The sequence below is a fragment of the Mustela erminea genome, chromosome 6 (genome assembly GCF_009829155.1).
Source record: "Mustela erminea isolate mMusErm1 chromosome 6, mMusErm1.Pri, whole genome shotgun sequence".
NCBI classification, from domain to species: Eukaryota; Metazoa; Chordata; class Mammalia; order Carnivora; family Mustelidae; genus Mustela; species Mustela erminea.
Genome location: NC_045619.1, coordinates 3,196,114 through 3,220,751, shown reverse-complemented (window position 1 = coordinate 3,220,751; position 24,638 = coordinate 3,196,114). Strand labels below are relative to the sequence as shown.

The 24,638-nt window shown below is 61.5% G+C and overlaps 1 protein-coding gene across 3 annotated transcripts in view; it reads right to left on the bottom strand.

Annotated features, from left to right (window-relative positions):
• Positions 1–24,638, bottom strand: part of CELSR1 (cadherin EGF LAG seven-pass G-type receptor 1) — a 134,154-nt gene that overhangs the window by 12,744 nt on the left and 96,772 nt on the right. For all 3 annotated transcript variants that reach the window (XM_032345902.1, XM_032345900.1, XM_032345901.1), the window contains 16 exons: positions 24,255–24,421; positions 18,791–18,976; positions 17,658–17,771; positions 16,562–16,736; positions 15,815–15,956; positions 14,072–14,192; positions 12,329–12,512; positions 11,902–12,003; positions 11,150–11,244; positions 10,466–10,675; positions 9,337–9,520; positions 7,449–7,592; positions 3,889–4,093; positions 3,351–3,518; positions 2,096–2,222; positions 443–643 (listed from right to left, as the gene is read on the bottom strand). In XM_032345902.1, the coding sequence (XP_032201793.1) occupies positions 443–643; positions 2,096–2,222; positions 3,351–3,518; positions 3,889–4,093; positions 7,449–7,592; positions 9,337–9,520; positions 10,466–10,675; positions 11,150–11,244; positions 11,902–12,003; positions 12,329–12,512; positions 14,072–14,192; positions 15,815–15,956; positions 16,562–16,736; positions 17,658–17,771; positions 18,791–18,976; positions 24,255–24,421 (2,525 nt within the window). The remainder of the gene's footprint in view (positions 1–442; positions 644–2,095; positions 2,223–3,350; positions 3,519–3,888; positions 4,094–7,448; positions 7,593–9,336; positions 9,521–10,465; positions 10,676–11,149; positions 11,245–11,901; positions 12,004–12,328; positions 12,513–14,071; positions 14,193–15,814; positions 15,957–16,561; positions 16,737–17,657; positions 17,772–18,790; positions 18,977–24,254; positions 24,422–24,638) is intronic.

The following is a 24,638-nucleotide window of genomic DNA, read 5'->3' as shown; positions in this document are numbered from 1 at the left end:
CAGCATGCTGACCCTGTGTTTTGTAAATCCTGCTGTAAAAATGGAAAATCACGTTGCCACCAGGCAGGCACCGCGGAAGCCACAGAGCTCCCGGCTTCGCTCTCGCACGCGTCCTACCGGCTGTGCCACCACCTCAGCCTCAAGGCTGCTCCCTACCCCACGCCCCAGGGACCCTGCCCCGGCCAACAGCCCCCCCTCCCTCCTCCCCTAGCCGGCACAGGGGCTCTGATCTCAGGCCTCCCGGCCATCAGCACCCGCTCCCTCCTCCCCTAGCCCGCACAGGGGCTCTGATCTCAGGCCCCCCACGGAAGCTCTGCCAGCCGCCGCTCGCCGCCCCGTCCTCGCCTCCCTCGAGGCCGACCCACTTCCGGTCTCCGGCGCGGTCACTTCCACCCGCTCCTTTGTCAGTTACAGAGGTCGGGGGCAGCGCCCGGGAACTCACCGGGTTTCCGGTCTGGGTGATCCCGATCACAAACACCAGCTGGGAGCAGAAGAGCGCCCCGATGAGGTTCCTGTGGATGCCGTGCAGGTTGGAGCGTAACGTCCGCGCCAGCGCGAGGAGGACAAAGGCCACCAGCAAGGCGGCCAGCGACAAGGACACGGCAGCGTAGGTGACAATCTTCAGGGGCAGGACCTCTCCGTGCTGCAGGTGGGGGGGGGTGGACATGAGGCCTGGCCGGGTGGGGCTTTGCACAGGAAAGGCACTTTAAGGTCGACTTTACTATGGGCAGAGCCTGCACGACTGACACGGTTCTCAGGCTGCCAGAAACCACGGAAAACACCGAATGGATTAATGAGACGTTAGAAAGTTCTGGAGCGGGTCGGCATCCACTGACACGTGGCTGCGGTGGTGAATGTCTATCCTGTGTATTTTGCCCCAATAAAAAAACGTTTAAAAAAAAAAAAAACATTTAAAACAAAACAACCCTCCATACATAAATGTTACCATCCAGGAGATGCACAGCCTGCCCCCCCCAAATTCGGAGCCGGGAGGGGCTTGCACACAGAAGGCGGGTGTGCCACGGCTACCACGGGAGCTGAGCTGCTGGGCAGCCGGGAGGGGGTTGGGCCCCGGAGGCTGAGGGCTCAGGGCTCAGGGCTCTCCTCCTGCCCTCCGGAGGCCCAGGGGCTGCCTCCTGCTGTTGGACCAGCACTGGCTTTGAGGCCCCAGGGCAGGGAGCAGTGAGCCCGCTTCTAGTTCCACTTCTTCTCCCTAAATTTCGGCTTCCTCCTGCCTGTGAGACTACTAATAACTAACCTCCTCCAGGCCAGGACCCCGGGGCTCCCAGCTCAAAAGTGCTGCCTGCCCACGGGAGCCTGGCAGTCAGGGGAAGACCTGAGGCCACACCCTTCCCTATTGTCTCCCTGGCCGCTATCAGCAGCAGTCACCCTCCTAACAATGTGACAGGAACCTGCAAGCCACAGAGCTTTTGGGAGGGACAATGACCTGGCCTCCTGGGACACATCCCAGTCCTGAAGAAAAGGTGCCAGGTGAAGCCCCCCAGGCCTCTGTTCTGGTTCCTAGAAACCAGGATCTGCACCCGTCAGAGCCCAGGTTGACCTTGCTGCCCGCCCACTGGGGGCCGCGGCCCTGCTCCCTCTATTTACCCGCAGGCTCCCAGAGCCTTGCATTCCCAGGCCCAGGAAAAGGCCAGAGGTTAAACATCAGCTGGCTGCGGGGGCTCCTGACTGAGCCCCTTCTTCTGTCTCCGGGCCAGTGCATGCGGTGCTAACGGGAGACCCTCCCTTTGTTCCGGACAGCCGGCTCTGTTCTCCCTTAAAATTTAAAGTGGGGCCGGCACAGCACCATCCAAGAGAACACAGAGAATCCAGCTTCGAAGTGAGGCTCTTCCAGGGCTTTCTTTTTGGGCTGAGGCTTGGGGGTCTGCCACCGGGTTTTTAATTTACAACCCAGCCCCTTTGAAAAAGAGTTTCCAAGGAGTTTTGTTTTGGGAATCCTGGCAGATTCCAGCCAACCCTCCCGAACACAGGCGTAAATCGTGGACTCAATTTGGGGCCGCACGGACTCTCCAAAGGGACTCATCCCTGGACACACTCGCCGGGAGGGCAGGACTGCCCAGGGGGCCACGCCCACCTCGCGTCTGGAGACGTCCATGAGCACGGCGAAGCTGGCCGTGTGGCTGCACTGGCAGGCGACGTGGGTCCGGTTCCGGGACAGCAGCTCGCAGCCCTTGGCCGACCACCCTCCCGTTCCCCCGATCCTGCAGAGAAAAGGCAGGCGTGAGAGGGACGCCTTCCACCAGCAGGGTCTCGGAGGCCCCGCCGCCCCTGGGAAAGCCCATCCAGCACCCCCAAGGCTGGCCCGCCTGCCTCCCCCAGCCCACGCCGCGTGCTGTGAGGACAACGGCCCTCGGGACTGCGTGCACACTCTCTCTTCCCTTTCATGGCTGGGGAGCGCCCTAAAGCAATCCTCTGAAGTGCACGGTCTCTGTGTCATCTCACAATAAAACTTCAACCGGGATGTCTCAGGCGGACCGCACGCCCCTTTTGTCGGACACATTAGTCAGTTGTTAAAAGGGCTGCTTTGTACTTCAGCCTTCTTTGGAGTCTAGGCGCTTCAGGAAATAATACCCCACGTTCGTTCTGCACTTTCATCTTCAGACTGCACGATGTTTTACGGCAGCCGCCTGCAAGCAGGGCCCAATTATGACTTCCCTGTTACGGATGGGAAGCCCCAAATGACAAGGGGCTGAAGGGTGTGTCCCGGGCTCGGAGAGAGCCCCGCCCTCCCTCCCTCTGGGAAAATCAAGTAACTTCTCTGGTCCTTCGGTTACTCATCTGTAAAAGGGCCAGTGAAGGCTAATACGTGTCTGCCAAGAGCCCCAAGATCTGGGGATGAGAAGCACTGCGGAGGCACAGAGGGTAATTAGGCAACAGCTAATTGCTAAGATCCAGTCCTGCGCCGTGAGAGACGGCCCCTCCTCGCGTGTCCCTTGCCATGCAAGTGGCCCTTCTTTCTTGCCTTTGTAAGCCAAGCGTCTCTCACACGCCGGCACGATGCTGCTCGCTCATTAACTAGATTTTGGAAAGTAAAGGAGCCGCGAGATCCCTGCCCAGCCAAGCCTGCTTCCCAGCACGAGCCCCCTGCAGCCGGGCGCCCGCACGCTCCCGCTGGCCACCAGCTCCCGGCTGGAAGCCTGCTTGGCGACACCGACTCAGTCCGTCTGCAGCACGATGTGCGGGCACGTCTGTCTGGGTTGCACAGGAACAGGCGCCCAGCTGCACCGACGTCCGTCCCAGCTTCCAGCAGCCATGGCAGACCCCACACACGGGGCCCAGCTCCGGCGGGGGGGGAGGACGAAGGGTCCTCACGCTGGCGGCACCCTTACATGATGGAGTGGTTCCAGAACACGCAGACGGGCTTGGTGCGCTCCTCGGTCTCCAGCAGGACATGCTCCACCAGGACAGGCCTCTCCAGGGGGCTGGGCAGGGCGGCCCCCTCGCTGTACACTACGGCGCTCACCACCGGCGTGTTAATGACTGGCCGGTTGGGCAGCCTGGGGCGGAGAAGTGAGAACACGGGAAAAGGTACAGTTAGAAGACGCCTGTCTCAAATCTGTGCATTGACGACCCCAGAAGCACGCACTGTAGACGTCTCTCCAGGAGGCCCGGAGCCAGAGCCCCAGCCGCTGTCCCCAAGAAAGGCCCCGGGCTGTGGCCGCGGCTCTGTGAGCGATGGGGCGTGTGCGGGGCATTGGTCACCTCCAGCTGGGCAGTAGCACCATGGAAGGGCCACCTGGATGCCCAGAACCTCATCTCGGGGGCTCTCAGGGCAGTGGTCTGTGGCCGTGGCCCAGGCTCACGGCGGAATGTCCTCACACGGATGCCTGGGGAAGCCCTTTGGAATCCTCCGGAAACAGGCCTTACCGGAGGCTGCGGCGGTCAGGGTCATAGCGCTCAGGCAGGAGCCGGCCTAGGGTCCGGTAGATGATGACGAGGGCGACGGCGAACCGGCCGGGCTCGTCCGGGTGCCTCTTCCGCCTCCTGAATGGGGCCTCCCCCTCTGCGCCAGGCCCCGGGGGCGCCGCCTGCGGGGCAGCTTTCCGACCGGCTGGCCGCACCGTGGGGGTCCCTGCAATGCAAGCGGAGCGTGAGCGCGGGGCGGTGCGCCCACCAGGCCGCTTCCTGCCAGAGCAGGGGCCTCCTGAGGTCACAGATGCTCGCTGGGCCCCGGCGGAGTAAACACAGAGCCCCACGCGACTGCAGCACAGAGGCTTCCAGGGCCTGGGGGAGGGGACAGGGACAGACTGTCATTCCTGGGGACGAAGGTGGCAGTGCCTGCCCAACACTGCGGACGGACGGAACGTGACTAAACTCCGCTCCCAGAGCGACCAGGACGGCGCCGGCTCCCAGCAGCTCAGCTCGACCCAGGAAAAGGTGATAGCTGTCACGGGCTAAGCGGCCGAGTCCCTCACCCCACACAGGGGGCGACACCGGGGCTGCTCTGGGAGGGATGGATGGGGACGGGGAACCGTCTGCGTGGGTTTGTGCCCCCTGCTTTGATTCCACGTGAATGACAGGGGTGTGTGAAGTTGTACGTGCTCTAAGGACACAGAAGTCGCATATGGCCCGCGTAAATACGTCCGCACACGTATTTTGGGGCGTAGGCGCTTACGATATCATGCCACTGACCGGGGCACGGGAGCACGGGCGCAGGAAGGTTGAAAACTTCCCCAGCCCCTGTGTCCACACGGGCTCACGGGAGGGAGTATTGGCCCTCCCCTTCCCAGCGGCCGAGGGACAGTCCCCTCTGACGTTCTGTTAGCCTGGCCACACTCACTCACGTTCTCAACAACCAAGAAAATGCCCTGGGTGGCCCAGAAGCCAGCTCTGCAGCCACCCAGACCGCCCAGCACTGAGCACGGGAGGCTGAGCTCCAGGGAGGCGGGAGGGCCGAGCCCTGAGGGACAGGGCTTCTAGAAAGGGCAAGACCCAGGGGAGCCTGTGGAGGGGCTGTGAGGTGCAGTGGGGCAGGGAACCTCTTGGCCCCCGTGCGGGGGGCCACTGCAGCTCAGAACGGCTCACCAGTGCCGGCGACATGCCGTGTGACCAACAGCATCTGCCCCTCTGAGGAGGCACACGCACCCTCAGCATCTTCCTGACCCTGCTCAGGGCCGATGACTGGTGACAACACTGCTCAGCAACACCCAGCTCCTCCTCCGGGGGCGGGGGGGGGGATATAGGCGGGGGCTTTCCTGAGTGAGAGGGTCAGGTGCTGCCCCAGGCCAGATGACCCTCCCCAGGCCTCTGCCCATGGGCCAGACGCCACCCAATGGGTCAGACGTGACATTTATGGGTCCTTTACTCCTGGACAACCGACAGAGTAGAGGCCAAAGAAAGTTGCCAACTCAGTCCCCCCAGGTCCTGCTGCCTCTCGGCGGCTTGCTCCCGGCAGTGGAAGGCGGCTGAGTCCCCGCGGCCGCTCGCCAGGGGCGCTCCTCCAGCAGGGCCGGCAACTCTGGGCAGCCTCGAACATACCAGAGGCAGTGGTGGGCGCACCGGACCGCGTCCCGGGGCGCTCACAGACCCCAGGCCTGGCCCTGCCCGGTGTTGGCTCCCGGCGCCGGTGCATGGCTGTGGCCGGAACCTTACTTTCCTCCCCGACTCGAGTGGCTCCCTGCATCCCCAGCGAACCAGTCAGCTAGCCAGCGAGTCCCAGGGGAGCCCTGCCGGGAGGGCAGGCAGGGGCCCCTCCCTCGCCTCGGGAGAAAAGCCTTATGCGTGCTCCCACGGGCATGCGCGCGCACACACACACTATCTGGGCCAAGGCTGGGCCAGGGCAGGGGGGGAGAAGGGCCCGGAGTCCGGGGCTGGGATGAAACCTGTCCAGGGGCCGGTCGGGGCAAAGAAGGATTTGAGCCGAGGTGGGAAGGTCAGCGTCTGCACTGGCTTGCCAAGGCCTGAGGCCGAGGACCGACGCAGGCAGAGGTCAGCCCTTGGGGCCAAGCCCTAGGGCTCTATGTCAACATCAAGCACTCAGAGAAGAGAGGCGGCCCCTCCAGGAGGGATACCAGGAGGCGGGGGCATGCCAGGGGCCGGGGGCTAGACTGCACCCTCTCTAGCTCCTGCAAGGTCGTCCACCCAGATCTTGCCCTGAGTTCTGGCTCTGGGAGCACAGGATGCTTCTTCCTCTGCTTGCCTTCCAGGGGACCTGTCAGGTGTTGGGCAGTGGGAGGGGGAGGAGCCACCCAAGCCCTGCGGCCGAGGCTTCCCATCATTAAAAGATCTGGCGGGGTTTACTCCGTGGTGATGGTTCCGGCTAACAGACAAGTTGAACGTGGCATCACGTACGGAGCTGAGGGGACTGATGTCAGCCGGCCGCCGTCCCAAGGCCAGGAGGGCAGCAAGCACCAGAAGCTTCTCTCGCGGGACTGTCTAAAGCAAACGAGGCTCCTGCGTGTCCACTCCGGATGCCTCAGCCTCGGACACAGAGGAGGACCGGGGTCCATTAAGGAGCACGAGCACGGACAATGCTTTTGGGTCAGGATGAGCGGCGGTATCTGCAGGGTCCGCACGTCCGTCAGTGCTGACGACCGCTGGGAACTCGGCCGAGGGCGGGAAAACCCAGGCCGGCCCAAAAGACGGTATGAAAGATGGTGTCGGTGTGGATCCCGCATCGCAGTAAAATCCTCTTCCAGAGGTTCCGACACCCGAATAATAACGCCACGCAGCTGACCGACTGATTTACTAAGAACACCTCAAACTGTAAATTGTCCACTACAGAATTTTACCTTGTCACGTCCCCATTATTTTAAGACATTTTCAGTAGCTGGAGTGGATCCGTGAAAAATACACTCTAAGAAAATCCCAGGGGCGCCTGGGTGGCTCAGTCAAGTGTCTACCTTCAGCTCAGGGGATGATCCCGGGGTCCTGGGATCGAGCCCCCCCTCAGCCTCCCTGCTCGGTGGGAAGCCTGCTTCTCCCTCTACCCTTGCCCCCTGCTCATGCTCTCTCTGACTCTCTCTGTCTCAAATAAAGAAATGAAATCTTTTAAAAAAGAAAAAGAAAAAGAAAATTCTGAACGTTTAAGCCATTTGGTAATGTAACCCCAACCCAGGACTGAAAAACTGGCTTGGCGGTGGCGGGGGTTGGGGGGCGGGGGTTGGGGGGCGGGCAGGTTCTACAATTACCCACAGGTAGAGGCAGCTTCCCCCACCCATCAGGGAAGACTAGTGCACACGTGTGTCAGGTGTTATCTCATTTGTCACGTCATGAGTTAGCCGAGTACCTGCCGGAGACGCCTGGCCACGGCACGGGGGTCCGACGCCAGCTCACGCCCCACGGCGGCCCCCTTCTCAGGGCATGCGTGTGACACGCACACAACACGCTCCGCTACTAGGAACCGTTCTGTTCCTACCCACAGGACCCTCGGAGGCCCCCACCCCTCCCCCGAACAGCGGGGCACCGTGGCGTCCACAAGGCTTCACCTTTGCTCTCCGGCGGCTTGAAGAAGTCAGCGGAGAAGAACACCGATGACCCCAACTCCTTCGGGAACTCGTCACGGATGTCCTCGAATCGCGGCACCCTGGCTCCCGTGAAGTTGAACGTGTCGAAGATGTCGACGGCCAGAACTGTGGGGACAGGTCCCCCGTGTCATCCAGCCCCCAGCTCCTCCCGAGAGCGCCCTCCACCGGCTCCGCATCCAGACCGAACAGAGCCGGCACCCTGACCGGCGACAGCCTTCCTAACAGAGTGGCCTCCGCTCTGCCGCGCCCTCCGGACCCGCTGAGTCACACAGCGCCAGCCCTGAGGGTGAAGTGAGACGTCCCGGCGGCATCGGGGACCGGCCGGCTGGGGTAGAACAAGATGGCCGGAGAATAGGAACCCACTCCCCAGCCGGCAGAGGCAGAGCCCGAGTGGACACTCGGATCGACCCAAGGGGCTCCTGAGTCCTGTTGGCTCTCGGAGGCTGGGGGTCACCCCTCTGTTGGCACCGACCGCCACCGCTCTGAGGAGCCTCCCCACAGAGAGGCCCAGTGTCACCCCTGCACATGACCCCCAACGTCATCCCACTGAGCTGACTGGTCCAACAGCCCCACAGGAAGGGTGCCCACGAGCTGCCCACACAGACAGGCCAGGCACCCACCCCGAGCTGCTGGGTGGTCAGGGATGGCAGGGGACACGGGACACAGGAGGACAGACAGGACCCAGTGCAGGACGGAAGCTCCCCACCACAGAGCATCAGGGACAAGGCCAGAGGGGCTGCAGGCAGAAGTAGGCAGGACACTTGGAACCGCCTGAGTGCTCCAGGAGGCCCTGGGCTGCAGGTGGCACTGTGTCCGGGTCCGGGTCCTGTCCGGCCCCGAGGCCAGCTCTGCAGAAGCACGCGCATCCTTTTTTCCCACCCCCAGTGATGACGGGGCCCTGAGCCCATCGCCACCCCGGTACAAGGCAGGCCCGTCGGCCCCCCCTCCCACCAAGGGCCCAGGAGATGCAGAAGCCAGAACATCTCCTGGCCAGCACAGGAGGCCCCGCCCCATTCAGGAGGCCCCGCCCCATTCTGGAGGCCGCGCCCCAGCTGGCGGCTGGGCTCCAGTGAGGGCCACCACTTCCAGATTAAGGCTCAGCCCCTCCAGTGACGGGTGTGCACAAGGCAATCCCCCCCCCACCCCGCCACCCCGCCCCGTGCTTCCCCATCGCCCTGCCTGGCGGCCTAATAAACATCCGCAAGAGGAGAAAGCAAGGCCCTCCCCTGCAAGAGCCCCGACCCCCACTCAGGGACTTGGCCAGCTCCATCTGGGTGGGTCAGGTGGGGGCTGGTTCTACCATTGGGGCTTTCTCCCTGTGAAGGAGTCTGACCGTGGAAACCCCTGGACCTCAGGATGGCACCTCCCGGGCGCTGGGGGTGACTCGGTTCACGAGGTACCTGCTTGCTGACCTTCAGCCCCTGACTCAGGAAGGGCAGACATCCCCCCGCCACCCAGGTACCTGGCTGGCCTGTCCCTTGTCCTTCCCTGGGTCTGTGCCTCCCCCGGTGAGTCTGGAGGGAGGAACGCGCAGCCTGACCCCGGCCATGCCCCTCTGGACAGCCTCACACCCTTGTCCCAAGAGGCCTGCAGACCTCCCAGAGCCGACCACACAGCCTCTGACCCGCCCCGATTCCCGCTCAGAGCCCAGGAGTCACGTGTGTGTTTCCCTGGTTCAGCTCTGAGGACAAGGAGGGTCCTGACTCCCTGCTGCAGACAAGGCACCAGAGGCCAGAGCTGCTGACCGTCCCCTAAAGACAGCCCAGCAGGGCCCCCCTGACAGGCCCCCTGGGGTCCGACCCCGGAGCACACGCACGTTCCGCTCAGCCCCGCAGACTCGCGGCCTTACTCATGTTGGCGGTGACGATGACAAAAGGCCTCAGGTAGGTCCTCCGAACATTGCGCGCCAGGTTGGTGACGTAGGCCTCGAAGCCGCCCAGCAGCCGCACGGCACCCCCCTCGCTCCGCTGGATCTGCTCCCACGCGGCCTGCGTGTCTGGGGCCAAAAGCGTGCTGCCTGTGTGGACCACGTCCTGTCAGACAGACAGACAGACGGACGGCGCTCAGCAGGTGAGTGAGCCCGGCCCCAGGAGGCCGAGGTGACATGGCGGGAGGCAGGGGCACATCAGGCTCGGGAAAGCCTCCAGCTCCCTGAGACCAGGCGGGGCAGGATCAGATACGGGACAGACCCTGGGGGACAGGAGCCGTGCGTCAGGGAGACACTCTGCTGGGGGCTCCCCCACGTACACTCCAAGATGCAGAGGGGAGAAGGCACGTGGACGGGGAGGTTCCCCGGGGGTGGACAGGGAGGTTCCCCAGGGGCTCTCTGCATGGACAGAGAGGTTCCCCGAGGGTCTCTGCGTAGACGGCGAGGCCTGGGGAGGGGTCCAGAGGCATTATGGCTGCCGACGCTCACTGCCCAGCAGCTCAGACATGTGAGGATGAATGAGGGTCTCCTCAGCGACCACCATGAACAGACATTTCTTAGGGACCCGTTACTTAAACACAGAACAGGATGGTCTCTATATGAGACCTCGTATCTCTGAAAGCAGGACCCCGAGGCGGGAGCGGAGACTCTGAGCCCCCGAGGAGCTACATGCCCCTGACTCTCTCTGCCTCGGTCTCCTTACCTGTAAAATGGGGCAGCAACCACGCACCATCACAGGCCGTGCAGGCAGCGAGTGGCTAACACACGGAAGCCACGCAGACTGCTGGCCGGTACTAAGGGTCAGTTGTCAGTGACGGTGACTGTCCCCACCACCAAGACTATGCCCCACACGTGTCCTCGCCCAAACGCCCCGAGCACTCGCACCCAGTGTCCCCGGTCACCACGCTGGCCCGGCCCGGGTGCAGAGCGAAGTTTTGCCCTGAGGACGTGGAGAGCAGGGATGTCGCACAGCTGAGCACGGACCCCCCACCGCCCTCAAGCCCCACAGGACCGCGGGGCCCCCCGGGGGTGACCCGCCGCACGCCATCACCTGGTGGAAGTCGGCGTCCCGCGTGGCCGCCAGCTCGAAGCCCTGGCGGCCGCTCTCGTGCAGCAGGACACGGGCCAGCAACTGATAGGCCGTGCGCACGTCGTTGCCGAAGAGCGGGCCCGGGAGGCGCGTGGCGTTCCGCAGCGCCTTGGCCAGCCGCACGGACTGGTCGCCGTCCATCCGTGTCTCGTTCCGGCTCAGCTTCTCGTTCTGGGGAGGGGGAGCACACGAGATGTTTGCATGCCCACCACGGCTGCTTTGCTCCTTCCTGTGATTCAGAAAACCTGATCCTTTCTCGTAGAAACTTCCTTTTCAGGCAAGAACTTGAAAACCCAAACCAAACAGGGACATTGGTGAGTAACTCTGGGACCAAAGAGGAGGGACGGTCAGGCCAAAACGTGCTGGAAAGAGACACCGGGGGAGTGGCAGTGAGGAAGGGCGAGGTCGGGGCAGCGGGCCAGAATATGGAGACCCCCCGTTTGCAGACCCAGACGCAGGGCTGGTCCTGACGGGAAGAGCAGCTGTGCCCCGCCGTGGGCACTCAGGACAGACGTGGGCGCGACGGTCCTGAGCCGGGCCTAGCCCCCGGCCAGAGGGATGCAGGGCCTTGCGCCGGCCACGCTCCCCGACCCCGCACGCACGCAGCTCCCCGAGGTGCACGCAGCTCCCCGAGGTGGGGCCTACCGTGGCTTTGAGCTCCAGGAAGGAGACGGTGGTGCAGTTGAAGAGCTCCGCAGGCAGCCAGCCCTTTTCCCCGCTGCAGTGTCGCACGGCGTTGCCTAGGGAACGGGGAACAGGGAGGAAGACCTGAAACCCCAGTTAGTGATCGTGCTTGTTGATCTGTGTGTACCGGAACCCAGTGTGCCCAGCGGAGGTGTGAACCCCAGGCTCAATGCACACCCCTCGGCCAGCCCAGGAACAGGCAGGTGCCACGGCCACAAAACCAACCCAAGTTCTCTCCCCACGTGCCCGGGGCCACGCTGAAGCTGCCCAAGCCGCCCAGCCGCCGTGAGCAAACACGTGAGCAAGTCCACAAAGGGAGAAACCAGTCCATCGTTTGCCAAATACCCACAGCATCTGTGGGCTCTGCACGCCAGCCACGAACCCGACTCACAGCCGGGTGCTTTGGTGGGTTATCCCCTTGGGTCTCCGGACACCCCTCAGGGTGTAGACACAGCTACCACCCCCATTTTATAGAGAACCCGGCACTGGGAGGGGCAAAGCAGCCTGCGTCCCGGCCCATAGGCGTGTGTCATGTTTGCATTACGGCTTTTCCAGGTTTTGTCATTTATTATTAAAGAACAAGGTTTTATCTTCCCCCAACACTTTGGCTAAAGAACATCCCACGAGTTTGGACGCTTTGGCCAAATCTTCGCAAGCTGCACGCCTCGACCAAGCTCCTGCCTGGAATGGATGCCAGAGGCCATGGTACTTACCCACGGACCCCCTGGGGCAGGGCACCGCCGCCGGCTGCCCGAACTTGGTCTGTGGCCACCAGATGCCAGCCTCAAATGCTCGGGGACATCCGTTGTAGATCACTGGGGTCACAGGGGGAAAAGAAGGCTGCTCAGCCAGCCACGGCCATGCCCACAAGTGTGCATGGCTCTTGGAGTCCTCTGCCCCCACCAAGAACCGGACCCTCATCTGGGTTAGGACAGGGGAAGGTGGGACCCAGGCTCTGACCCGTGCCCTCCAGGAGGGCCAGATCATGGAAGGCCAAGCGCACACTGTCAGACCATGAGGCTGTTGAACGCTCCCCGGACCCCAGGAGTGTGTGGTGCACACGCAGACACGGGCACGTGTGCAGAGCCCAGTAGTCTGTCCCTTTGACATGGCCCGAAGGGGTCGAGGGGCAACTCAGACCTTCACAGCCGAGCGTGGTGACCTCGGCGAAAGGGTTGTCACAGTGATTGCACTGGCGGCCGATGACACCAGACTTGCAGACACACTGCCCCGTGTCCATGTCGCAGGCCCGGCTGTGCGAGCCGTGCGGGAAGCAGTCACACGGCAGGCAGGCGTCCTGACCAGGAGGCCTGTAGTGATTCTCCTGCAAAACCAGAAGGGGAGCATGGGACTCAGGCTCCTCTCCCGCAGGATGGCTCCTGGGTGCGCCAAGGTTACAGCCGGGCTCCCGGGCCTCTCCCCGCCGCCCTCCACCCACATCCCCCTCTCCGAGTGGCTTCTGAGCTGCCCGCTGTGCCCGACGGGGCACGTGCACTGTCTGGGAAAGTAACCCCCTAACTTCTTAGCTAATACTTGTCATGGGCCACCTACCTATCTGTCCTCAAAAAACCCTGGATTCAGATGGAGATGTACGTGGTGTATTTTTTTCATTGTGAAAAGTTAGAAGGCACCTGAAGGTCCACCACTGGGCAGGTCAGGGAATGGTCAAGGGCACGGGCTTCAGATTGCCAAGTCCTGGGTTAGTGCCCATCTCTGGCCATACTGCCCTTGCAGGGGACTCAAGCGTCCCCTGCTGAAGAGTGGGATGGGCTGTGACTCAGCAGAGCCACGGCCTGTGTCCCGGTCCCATGTCAGGCAGGGACATGGAACCGTCCCCACAGGGAGGTCTAACCATGTGTGTTGGAGCACCTGGGAGGAGGCACAAACACGTTACCAGTCACCCGGGCAGGAGCATGGGCGTCACTTTTTGACACCTTTCTGTATTTTCTATAATTTCTGATGAGGAAACATTCGAGGCACAATTTCTCGAAATGCGCTCCAAGCCTCCCTCCTGCCCACCACGCCACCCATGGATGTGCCGACTGCCATGCGGCTCTGTGTGGCTTCCCCGGTCCCCATCTGCTCCCGCCCGTGCGGTTTTTCATTTAAACGTTTCAGCAGACATTTGTGTTTCCAGAAGTGCATGAGCACACGGGGGGACATTCCCAGTGTTAAAGCTCCCGGAGTGCGGACGGGACCCGTGCCGGCGACCTCCCCTCTGGGGCCGGCAAACTACGCCCCGCAGCACACGGTCCTCATCCAACGAGACAGATCCTTCCTCTGGGTTCCAAACAACCGGCAGCTCAACAGCCGTGCAGACACGATTCTGAAGGGCAGTGGCTTTCCCCAGGATGCCGCAGGGGGCAGCAACCCAGGGCCTGCCCGGGAGCACGGCGGCAGGTCTGATGCTGTGAGGAGGTGACTGTGCTGCACAGAACACAGACGCTCCGGCTGGGGTGTGGGCAAAGCTTTCCGTGGTTTAGAAATTTCAGCCATCCTCAAGGGCCAGCGTGACAAGAGCCCCAGGAAAACGGCCCAGAGGTCGAACAGTGGTCGGTGCTGAGGTTGAGCAAACCTCATGGAAATTATCGTTTCCTGTTACCAAGTGGCTGTGCGGCTGACGACTCAGTTCTCAGGGCTCCACATCAGTGTCCACGTGAAGACCAGCCCAGGGTACTCAGTGCCTCGGTGAGCAGCTGCTTCCCTGGGCTCAGGACCTTACCTCGTGTGTGTGCACAGGGGTGTGCACACAGCCATCTCTCGGGGCTCAGGACCTGAGTGTGCATGTGTGTGTGCACGTGGGTGTGCACACAACTATCTCTAGGCGTGGCCACCGGAGGGGGGTGGGAACGCAGCCAGTATCTGCCCGCGAGCCGGGCTCACCTTGCACTGGCACTGCCCATTGGTCTTGTTACAGTCAGGATCAAAGCCTTTGCTGACGGCACAGTGGCAAGGTCCGCACACGGGGTTCCCCCACCAGCCTTTGGGGCACGGAAGGTCAATCCTGTTGGGGAAATAGGAGAGCAGAGGGTAGGTGTGCATAACCATCCTCGGAGCCAGAGGAAGATGTCAGAGGCCAGGAGCCTCACCGGGCCTGCTTTTGGACCCTCCCTCCCCCGGAGTAGCCTCAGTTTCCCCTTGCTGGTTCTCAACCTCACTCGCCCCTGACCCCTTCTGATCCCAGACTCCAGGGGTCCCAGGTCTATAGAAGCCTACTTCCAGGCGTCTACTACAAAACTTATTTCTAAAATGGTTTGTTGCTCACTTTTTTTTTTACCTGGAAGACACAGCTGAGGATCCCAACCTGGGCCTCCTAGGAGCATGACCTTGCCACACTCCCTGCAGGGGGGAACAGCACTGACCTGTGCTCACTCTGTCCCAGCACTGGGACGACAGCGCCTGGCTCATGGGGAAGCTCAGTGACAGGTGACCCCACAGCCGGGCCAGCTCCAGCAGCAGCCCCAGCCCCAGTGGCACCCACGGAGCCCGGCCTCCCCGGGAAACCATCCTGTAGGACCTGGGATGTCTGTCAACATGAGATCCCTTGTGGGCAGTTCCAAACACGGGATCCTGGGGCATCCATGCTTTCTGGGGTGCCCTGAGGCAAACACTGCCTGTGTGCCCCCAGCCAAGCTGCCTTTCCACAGACGTGACAGGCGCCATGGTCAGCTCTGAGCAGCCATGGGCTGGGTCTGGTGGATTTGGGATCAGGACACGTGCCCAGGCCTGCTCTTGAGCGCCCAGCAGGCCCCAAGACGTGGGACATCAAAGGTCGTGAGGTCAGGCTCACCCCTCCCAGGCTCTGGCCACTGCTGGTCGCTGTCACCCCCCCCAACCCCTGCCGCTCCCCAGTGACCGCTCACCCACCCGTGGGACGCATGCCCCAACCAAACCCCTCAGGCTCCTCGAAACGAAGGGCCGCCCTGGGCTTTCTGTCTCGGCTGACGGCATTCCGTCCACCCACCTGACCAGCAGGCCACCTCTCCTACTCACTCGCTCACCTGGCAAGCAGTTATTTATTAAGTACCAACAGTATACACAGCATGAGCATAAAAACCACCACAGCAACACAGCTGAGCCGGGGGTTCTGTACATTTGTGGGTCTGCATGTACGACAGGGGGACCCCGGAGCTCTGGTGACCCCTTCTCCCTACAGCCCCCTCAGCCCTCTGTGCCTGCAGTGCCAGCCCCTGGGGACACAGTCTGCCTCCAGGCCACCCCCACCTCCCACTTCCGCCTACTCCTCCCATGCTCCACGCGGCAGCTAGGGCCCTGGGAGACCCGGGCTCCAGTCGGCCACACCGCTCGAGGCTCCCACAGCCCCACAAAGCCACGTTCTGTTTCCGGCTCACGGGGTGGGTCCCTGCGGCTCGGCACCCACGGCTGCATGCGCGGTGGGGCTCTGGAAGCAGGCGCTCCGCTTGCCCCGTGGTTCAGCTGCAAACCCACTCCAACGGGGTTAGTTGGAGATGCTCGCTCAGAGTCTTATTCATTTCATGACAAATTTGAAAAAAAAACCCGAACTCTGCCCACGTTAGCCCCAATTCTGTGTGCCTTTGTGTGACGCGACCAAGAGGAGAGGCGTGGGAGGACGTGGCGGCCGCGCTTCGCGAGGGGCTGCCCTACCTGTTCTCGCAGTACTGGCCGTAGTGGCCGGGCCCGCACTCGCACGCGTAGCCCCGCGGGGAGCCGGGCCTGTGCACGCACGCCGAGACGTGCTCGCAGGGGTTCAGATGGCACACGTCCACACACTGCCTTCCGAAGTACCCTGTGGGGACAGGCCAGCGTCACCGCCACCCCAGAACCCGCCCGCGACGCTCCTCGTCCCCGCCGCAGAGCCAGAGCCTCGGGGGAAGACGTCTCGGGCCGTCTGCATCTTCCCCAGACTCTACTCCTCCTGCCACGCCGCCACAGAGGGACGTGGTGTCTCGCTCGGTGTCCCGGGACACAGTGTGTCCAACAGTGCGGTGGGTTGGACCTGGAAACGCAGCGACGCGGGCCTCCTGGGTCCCCCTCCACCGGGACGGGAGTCCCGGCCACCCCAGGTCACACAGTGGGATCGCAGCCCCTCAAAATCCAGGCAGCCACTGAAAGTATCAACTTTGAACGTGGGGATTTCTCACGAATTCCCTCCCCCTCTCATCATGCGTTCTCAGAATAAAGCCCGGAGGCCCCACGTCCCAAGTGAGGACCAATGTACGAATCCACTCTGAGAAGTGACCCCTCTTCCCAGTCAGGGAGGCTCAGGCCTCGCAGACCCGCAGCCCCGGCGGGGGTGCTCCTGCTTCGCGTGCCCCGATGCACTCTCCACACCAAAGCACAGCCCTCCGCCCGCGGGCTTCAGGACGGCGGGGTGCGGGCGCGGGCTCCCACCTTTGTCGCAGACGCAGGAGTAGCCGTCCCAGGTGTCGCGGCAGCGGCTGTGCTGAGGGCAGGGGCTGGAGGAGCACGGGTCCTCCACGTCACAGCCGTCCCTCACCCGGACCTTGAGGGCGTCGTCCATGTTCAGCGTGGCGATGTTGGTGGACGTCTCCCCCATCCTCACTCCCTGAGTTAGGAAGGGGCAGCCAGGCTCAGTCCAGCCTCTTGGGGTTGCAGGGGCCTCAAAAGGCAACCAGGGGTTAAGAGAGCCCCAAACTCTCTCGGGTCCCCAAGAAGGAATGCCTCATTGTGTAGAGCTGGACCCGCACGGGGAAGGGCAGGGTCACGTGTGCTGCCCTCGGGCGTGTGGTCCAGGTAGGTGGACCAGCTGCCCGGAAACGAAGACCCAAAGCACCATGGTTGGTGCGTGAAGAAAAAGTAAGCGAGGGTAGAGGGAGAGCGTGGCCGCGGACGCGGAGGGAGAGCGCGGGCGCGGACGCGGAGGGAGAGCGCGGGCGCGGACGCGGAGGGAGAGCGCGGCCGCGGACGCGGAGGGAGAGCGCGGCCGTGGATGAAGGCAGGCGAGGCGCCTCGGGGGACGGGGCATCCCGGCAGAGGATGGGGACCACGTGGCCGCACCCAGCAAGTCCCACCTTGGAGGACAGCAGGGAGATGGAAGGCCGCCCCTGGGGAGGGTGGGCGCGTGGAGGGGAGGCACATAGGGTTCCCTTCTCTGCAGCGGGAGGCCCAGGGGCATGACCGGGGCGACTTGATCAACAGCTCACTCCGGCTGCCGCTAGACACCTGCTCCAGGGGACGACGACGGTGGCACCGCTCAGGTGAGTGTGGGGGACGGGGAGGGGGCAGCAAAGGCCACATTCCAGACAGGACACGAGGGCAGAGCTGCAGGTGGCGGACTGTGGCGTGGGGACGGGGATGCAGGGGGAGGCCTGGAGGGGGACCGCGGGGAGGATGAGTCTGAGCTGGAAGCAGGACCTGCTACGGTGGGGTTGGCTGAGACCCGTCATTCATTTACTGAAAACCAGCGGGCTGAACAACGCCTCTGCGGGCGTCTTGTGACCGGGCACGCCCCACGGCCCTGCCGTACCTGCATACAGCCCCGGAAGCCGTAGCGCACCGTGACCTTGTCCTCCGACACGCCGCCCACGACGACGCTTCTCATCCTGAGGCCTGGGAGCTGGTTCCCGATCTGCACCGTGTCCTGAGCGGGGAGAGGGGGCTACAACCACGGGCTGGGACCCCTGGGAGGAACGTGCTCGAAGGCCGAAACACGGTCACTCTGACCAACTCCCCACAGCCCTAGGGCATCTGGGCCTCCAAACAGGGTGGGCGGGGGGTGAGCTGGGTTGTGTGTGGGGGACGGGTAGGAGTGGGAACTGGGTCGCAGGACACACGTCCCCATCCCAGCACAGCCAAGATGGCCAACTGGGGGGACACGGGCAATGCTGCCAGCTCTGTAGTGGCGCCACTCCCGAGCCGCTCTGAGAAAGCGCTGGTAAGCTCGGGAGACGGCAGCAAGATGGCAGTGGGTATAGATTACGTGCACCGTGGCCAGAAGTAAGGATGTTCCCACTGGACCATCAGGCCCTGGAGGGCTGCGTCCTCAACATGACAGCTGCTTATTCTCAGAACCAAGGGGGAGAAGCACCCAGACTCTAAGGGCACAGAACTCAACAGGAGCCCAAAGTGTCCCAGAAAAAAAGGCCTCTTGCTACTGTCTGCAAACCATGGACATCGAGTGTGGCTCACCAAGCGTGCTGTGAGTGAGCCCTGCCTGGAGTGCCACGTGCCCATCTGGGACACTTGTCCGGTGTGCCCTGGCCCCCTCTGGTCCCCGGGGCTCATGAGCTCAGCCGCCGTCACACAGCACCATGCTGGGGTAAGGACCCGTGCCTTGTTCATCTATGTGCCCCAGAGGCACAGAACCGCGCACGCTGTCATGACTCAGGACAGCTCTGCTACAAGGAACCACCGTGGAAGGTGCTAACGGCACTGTGACGGGACACACAGAGTCCAGGAGCTGACCGTCTAGAAAGGCACAGATACTGGCGCCCACAGCATAAGGCAGCCTGTGAGACCCAAACTCAGGCGGGGGCCCAGAATGTGTGTCCCCAAGTCCTCTAGGACTCTGGCAGGTCCGGGCACACGGAGGGGTCACTCTGTTCTCTCACGGGCCCGGGGAAGGTGTCTGTTCCAAAGAGGGTACAGGCGCCAACTCACCTGGTCCAACCCATAGTCCAAGGTCATGACCGCCAGGTACTTGATGTCTTTGCCCTCCTTGGCGCTCTTCAGTTCTATCAACAGGTGGTGCCACTCCCCGTCAGTCACACGGGACCTGGACAACCTCATGGAAGCCATGTCTGAGGGACCATGGGACACCTCGAACTGGACATACTTGTTTAGGATCTGGAGGACAGGGAGAGCCAGACCCACCAGCTGAATTGATGACAACAGAACAGAAAATGCTCTGCAGTCGCTTAAATAACAAAGCCACGTACACAGACCTACCCCAGGGCACGGGGCCGAAGACGGACCTAAAAATGAGGCCAAGTTTCGTTTCTAATTATCGCCTGTATCACTCTTCAGACTTACATGCCTTTTTCTGGGGCAAGAAGGGTCAACTGTGGACAGAACTGGGTAAGATAAAGCCCACTGGACTTAATTACCGGGAACAACCCCAGGTGCGGTTCCGAGCTCTTATTTCTGGAGTTTCTGGAGGCGCGCGTTCCACTTTATGAGACGGGATTCAGGCCACCACGTTTATGTGTTTGTACAAAACAAAAAAACAGCTGCTGGCGAAGTAACTGGCCTAAGGTGTTCATGTTCAAAAAAAGCGTAGCCAGGAGCGACGCCAGATCTTATTTGTCCTAATGAGGGACTTGGTAGTTGGCACCAGCACCCCCCAAGAACACCGAGAACCGCGAGACAGACACTAAAGCATCGCCGTCTGAAGGCGTCAGAGTGACTCAAGGCAGACTGACGGAGCCACAACCAGGTAGAAGACGGCAATCTGTAGGACCGGACTTGGGGTGTTCGCTTCTGCTGACCGTTGGCAGCTGGTTCTGGAAGACACAGCGGAGGCTGGAAACAGCAGAGCTTTCCAGTCTCCCGGCGCTGGGATAATAAAAACCAGAATTCAGACCCCGGTCAGGGTGGGGGCAGGGCTTGCTGGAAGCAAACATGAGGGGCAGGGACAGCACCATTCTAGTTTCCAGTTCTCACTGTCTTCGATATGATGCTCGGCACTCGATCAAAAATAACCCAGCACGGGAGGAGACAAGCCGGTGCGCGTGAACACCAAGAGAGGCTGGAAACAGAGCACCGCCCCCGCCCCGCCCAGGGGTCTGTAAAATAGAGTCATCAGACACAGACTTGAGAACAATAGTGGGAACCACAGAACTTGCAAGGAAACAAGTTCCGTGACCATTAGACTCTTATTTTTGTGGATAAACATTCTCTTTCGGGAGACAAGATTCAAGCTAGCCAGTTTGAAGATGTGTAAGAAGGTGAGGACCTAGCCGGGCAACGCACATAAGACACTCGCGCTGAAAGATCATCGCAAGCAAAGAACAGTTTAGAAAAACACGAACAACTATTAACGCACTGTTTCAAAGAGACACGCCTAAAATGTAAAGATTCAGAAGTGCTGAAAGTAAAACGCCGGAAAAAGACAGGATGTAAACACCAACCAAAGAGATCTGGTGTAGCTCTAGGAATGACACAAAGGACACCTGAAGGCAAACAAAGAAATTCCAGAGATAAAAGCAATTTTCATACTGATGACAGCACTGCTTATCCAGGAAGACAAAACAATTCTAACTTTGTATGCACCTAATAACACAGCCTCAAAATGCACAAAGCGCAACTTGACAGAACTAAAAGGGCGAAGATGTGAATCCACCAGGAGGGCTGCAAACTTTTTCAATTCACGTCTCTTCAGTAACCGAGCAGAGAAACACCACCACCAAAAAAATCAATGACAAAGAAGGTCTGAGCACCCCCATGAGCAAACTTCACTCATTTGATGTACCCAGAACCCAACTGCAGGACACATATTCGGAACGTAAAGGTGGGACATTCACAAGAAAGATGAGATGCTGGGCTGGGAAGCAAGTGCCACGCACTTCGAGGCTCTGGAGTCCCACAGCATGCCTTCTCCGACCTGCAGCTACGCCAGAATCAACAAAATGATTTACTAGAAAATGCCACCTGTTTGCTGATTCACAAACATACTCCCAGGGTGCCTGGGTGGCTCGGTCACTGAAGCGTCTAACTCTGGATTTCAGCTCCGGTCTTGATCTCAGGGTCGTGGGATCGAGCCCCACTTGGGGCTCCGTGCTCAGCACCGAGTCTGCTCAAGAGTCTGTCCTTCTCCCTTTCCGTCTGCCCCTCCCTGCCGCTTGCATGTGCGCATGCTGTCTCGCAAATAAATAAATAAAATCTTTAAAAAGAAATCTTCTTTTTTTTTTTTTTTTGAAAGGAACGGAGAGTGTGCATAAGCTCGGGTGCTGGGAGGGGCAGAGGGAGAGACAGAATCCAGAGCAGGCTCCACGCCCAGTGCAGAACCCAACACGGAGCTCGATCTCGAGACCCCGAGATCACGCTCTGTGCTGAAATCAAGAGTCAGACGCTCAACCGAGGGAGCCACCAGGCACCCCGAAACACTTCTACGTACCCCACGGATTAAGAAAGAGATCATGATGGGAAAACAGAAGGTATTTTCAGCTGATTATAAAGACAATACAACTAATTATGTGTTTTGGCCTTTAGTCTTAGTCGGGAGTGACAGCAAGAAGGTGACTCTTCGTCCACAGGAGTGCAGTCAACCTCCCGCACCCCCCTGGCTGTGCTCTCTCACCCCCCTTGCCGACAGAAGCCCAAGGCCGGTGATCAACAATAAACATGACATCTGTCTACGGACAAAGGCGAAAGCACGACTCCCAGGCCCACGCGCCGCGACTGCCCGCCCTCTCCCGTCTGTTGCCGGATCGGAGGGGAGCATTCGACAATAGCCAGGTGATCCCCCTTGACAATGCAGGCGGAGTGAGGGCGCCTGAGAGCAATTACCCGAATTGTGTGGGCTGCGGGATGACTGCGCAGCTGGCTGTAGCTGGTTGTAGCTGGTCGGGCTGCCCCGGACGCCAGGAACACCTACGCAGCTGCCCCACAGGGCTCACAAGCCTGCAGGAGGCCTGCCTTCAGACACACCACGTAGAAATAACGCAGAACATGCCCGTATTCCCCAGCTGACCCGTTGGGCCCTGGAGTGGACTTCTGGGTCTGGAGGACCTGGAGGATCCCCACAGGGCCACTTGTCTTGCCACCCAGACTTCCACAGGGAGGAGCTGGCCATAGTCCCCGGCCAAAAGCAAACCCTAAATTTTTGGATTAGCTATCCATAACGTAATTACTCAAACAACACGGGAGTTTTTGGCTTTCACTGTTGGTTCCTCCTGATAGCGTACTTTTTTCCTACAGAGACCCCCACTGCCAAATGACAACCTGCAAGTTCTAATTCATCACCTGAGTCCAAAACAGCCAATTTAATTTGTTCCAACAGCGAAACAACCACAGAGGAAAAATACCATCCCGAGGCAGAACTGAGCTTGCCAAGTGCTGGCCCAGAGCTAGCCTCTGGAACTGCTGGTAAACCTACGAAATCACGAGTTAATAAGGGGAACACAGTGACAGCTGTAATTATGGGATACACAGCCTGCACCTTCACTGTGACCTGAATGGGCTCGCACTGGGGCTGAGCCAGCAGGCAGGGGAGCAGGGCAGGTCTGGGGAGAGAGGCTTCTGCTGGGGGGCTGTGGCCCCCAGCCCCCTGCCCGCACAGGGTGAGTCACAGCCCCCTGAGACCCTGTCCTCACGGGTCTGTGGGTCCCGCCCCTGCTGACCTCTGACACGGAGCTCACAGGGGGCACCGGGCAGTGCCTCTGTCCCTGCCTGCTGTCCCCGCCACTCACAGGTGTTTCCAGGCGTGCAGCCCACAGGAGCGATGGAAGGGGGTGATGTGGACGCCACAGAGGCTGGGTGATGAGGGAACGAGGCTTCCCTGAACGAAAAGAGACGGGGGTGGACGCTCCGTGGGGTCCATCTCACGTCTGACCTCTGACCGCAGCACAGCCCGCTCTGCCTGGGGACAGAAGTCCACTCCGCACGAGGACGTGCAGTCCCCGGGGCCCAGGGCAGCAGCGAGGAAGGACACACAGCTCCGTGAGGAACCCCCACCGCCGGGGGAGCCGTTACGGCCGGGCAGACCGACCCTGGGGCACAGTGCGGAGCTCCGAGCCAGTCCGGCCCCGAGGCAGGAGAGGAGCTCGGTCTGGACGGAGACTCGGTGTGGCTGAAGACCATGCAGGACCCGTGCGAAGGGGGTCGGCGCTCCTGTGGCCACGTGCACCCGGATCCTCCGTCACACGTGTGCAGACACGCATGTCCACACACACACATGCACAGACACGTACATGTACTTGAAGAGAACTCCCGAAGAAAGGCAGGAAAAAGCAACCTGGCTATGGGATTCCTTCTAATCCTGGGTCCCACCGGCCGCCGCCATGTGGGGAGGCAGATGGGGTTTGAAAAGGGTCACAAGGTGGCCTTTTCTGGAGCGGGGGAGAACCCTGGGCTGTGGCACCCCAGTCCAGGGTGTTCAGAGAGAGAGGGTTTGCTCAAGAACCTCCCATCCCCCCATCGCTGCAGACAGAAAGCGCCCGGAGACGGGAGATGGCGGGTCTGCACCCGGGGCCCCGCCGGGGCAGAGTCCCCCGAACCCTGCAGCCCATCAAACCCCAGGCTGGCGGCGCGGGTGGGAGGTCCGGGACTTGGCCCGCCCGCCGGCGTCGCTGGGTGACTTGCACAACCTGCAGGAACGCCCCTTGTTCCCCCAAATGAGATGTCCACGGAGCTGGCAGGACGCGAGGGGGAGCTGCTTGTGGAGCAAACACCAGGACGGCGTGTCAACAACCAAACACCAGGACGGCGTGTCAACAACCAAACACCAGGACGGCGTACCAACTTCACGTTTTAAAGGGTTTTAGCGACTGCTTACCCGACGCTTTTAATCAGCAAAACAGTAAAGTCCAGAGAGATTAAGACAGCACCCGCAGAAGGGGATTCCCAGTTCAGGAGGACCCAGGAACGTCAGGGTGCCAGTCGACACGGCCCCCTCACGCCCGTGGCCGCAGCCTCGAGCCTCAGGGACCCCTGTCCCGGCCTGCAGGTGCTCGCCGCCACCTCCAGTGCCAGACACCCGGGGGCCACAGGCAGGATCTGAAACACACCTTGGCTGAGTTCTGCAGCCGAGAGGCCGGGCCATGGGTCCAGCCAGCCCCGCACCTACTCCATCTCGGCGATAAAAGAAGAAAGAAAGCGCTGGAATCGACCCCCCCGTGGGAACCATAGATGCACGCTGGATTCCCTGCGCTCTTCCCGCGTATGAATGGCGAGATTGTGCGGCCTGCTGGGAAAGCAGGCTCGTGTTTCCTTTCTTACTCTCGCTGGGGACCCCGCCGGGCCGGTGCGGGCAGAGGGGGGGCGGAAAGTGGCAAGGTCCCCTCCCTGCCCCTGGGCGCCAGGGGCCCGTGCATGCGGCCTGGGAGCTCGGGCTGCCCGCCTCGGGCGCACACCGGCCCCGCCGCTGCCCGGGGAGGGGGTGGGGGTGGACGCGGTTCTCCCTCACCTGGAGACGGAGCCTGGAGGACGCGCCCGCCACGGCCTCCATCAGGACGCCATCCTCCATCCTGGTCCGGAACATGAGCCCCAGGTACCAGGGCACGGAGATGGTGATGTCCAGGTCGCTCCAGGACACGAGGCTCTCCCCGCTGAAGCGCTGGGGGTGCGGCATGACTGTGGACACAGAAGTGCGGGGCCCTGGACATCAGACATGCCGCAGGGAGCCTTCTTCAGTTGCAGGGGGGCAGGGCAGGCTCCCGGGGAGGCAGGGGTGGGGTCGGGCAGGATTTTCATTTCAATTCAAAGGCCAGTCTTGGACTCTGCGTGTCCAGCGTCCAATCCTGAGTCCGGGAGCTGCAGGCTTCCAGGAGCCCACCCCTGAGTCACCTGC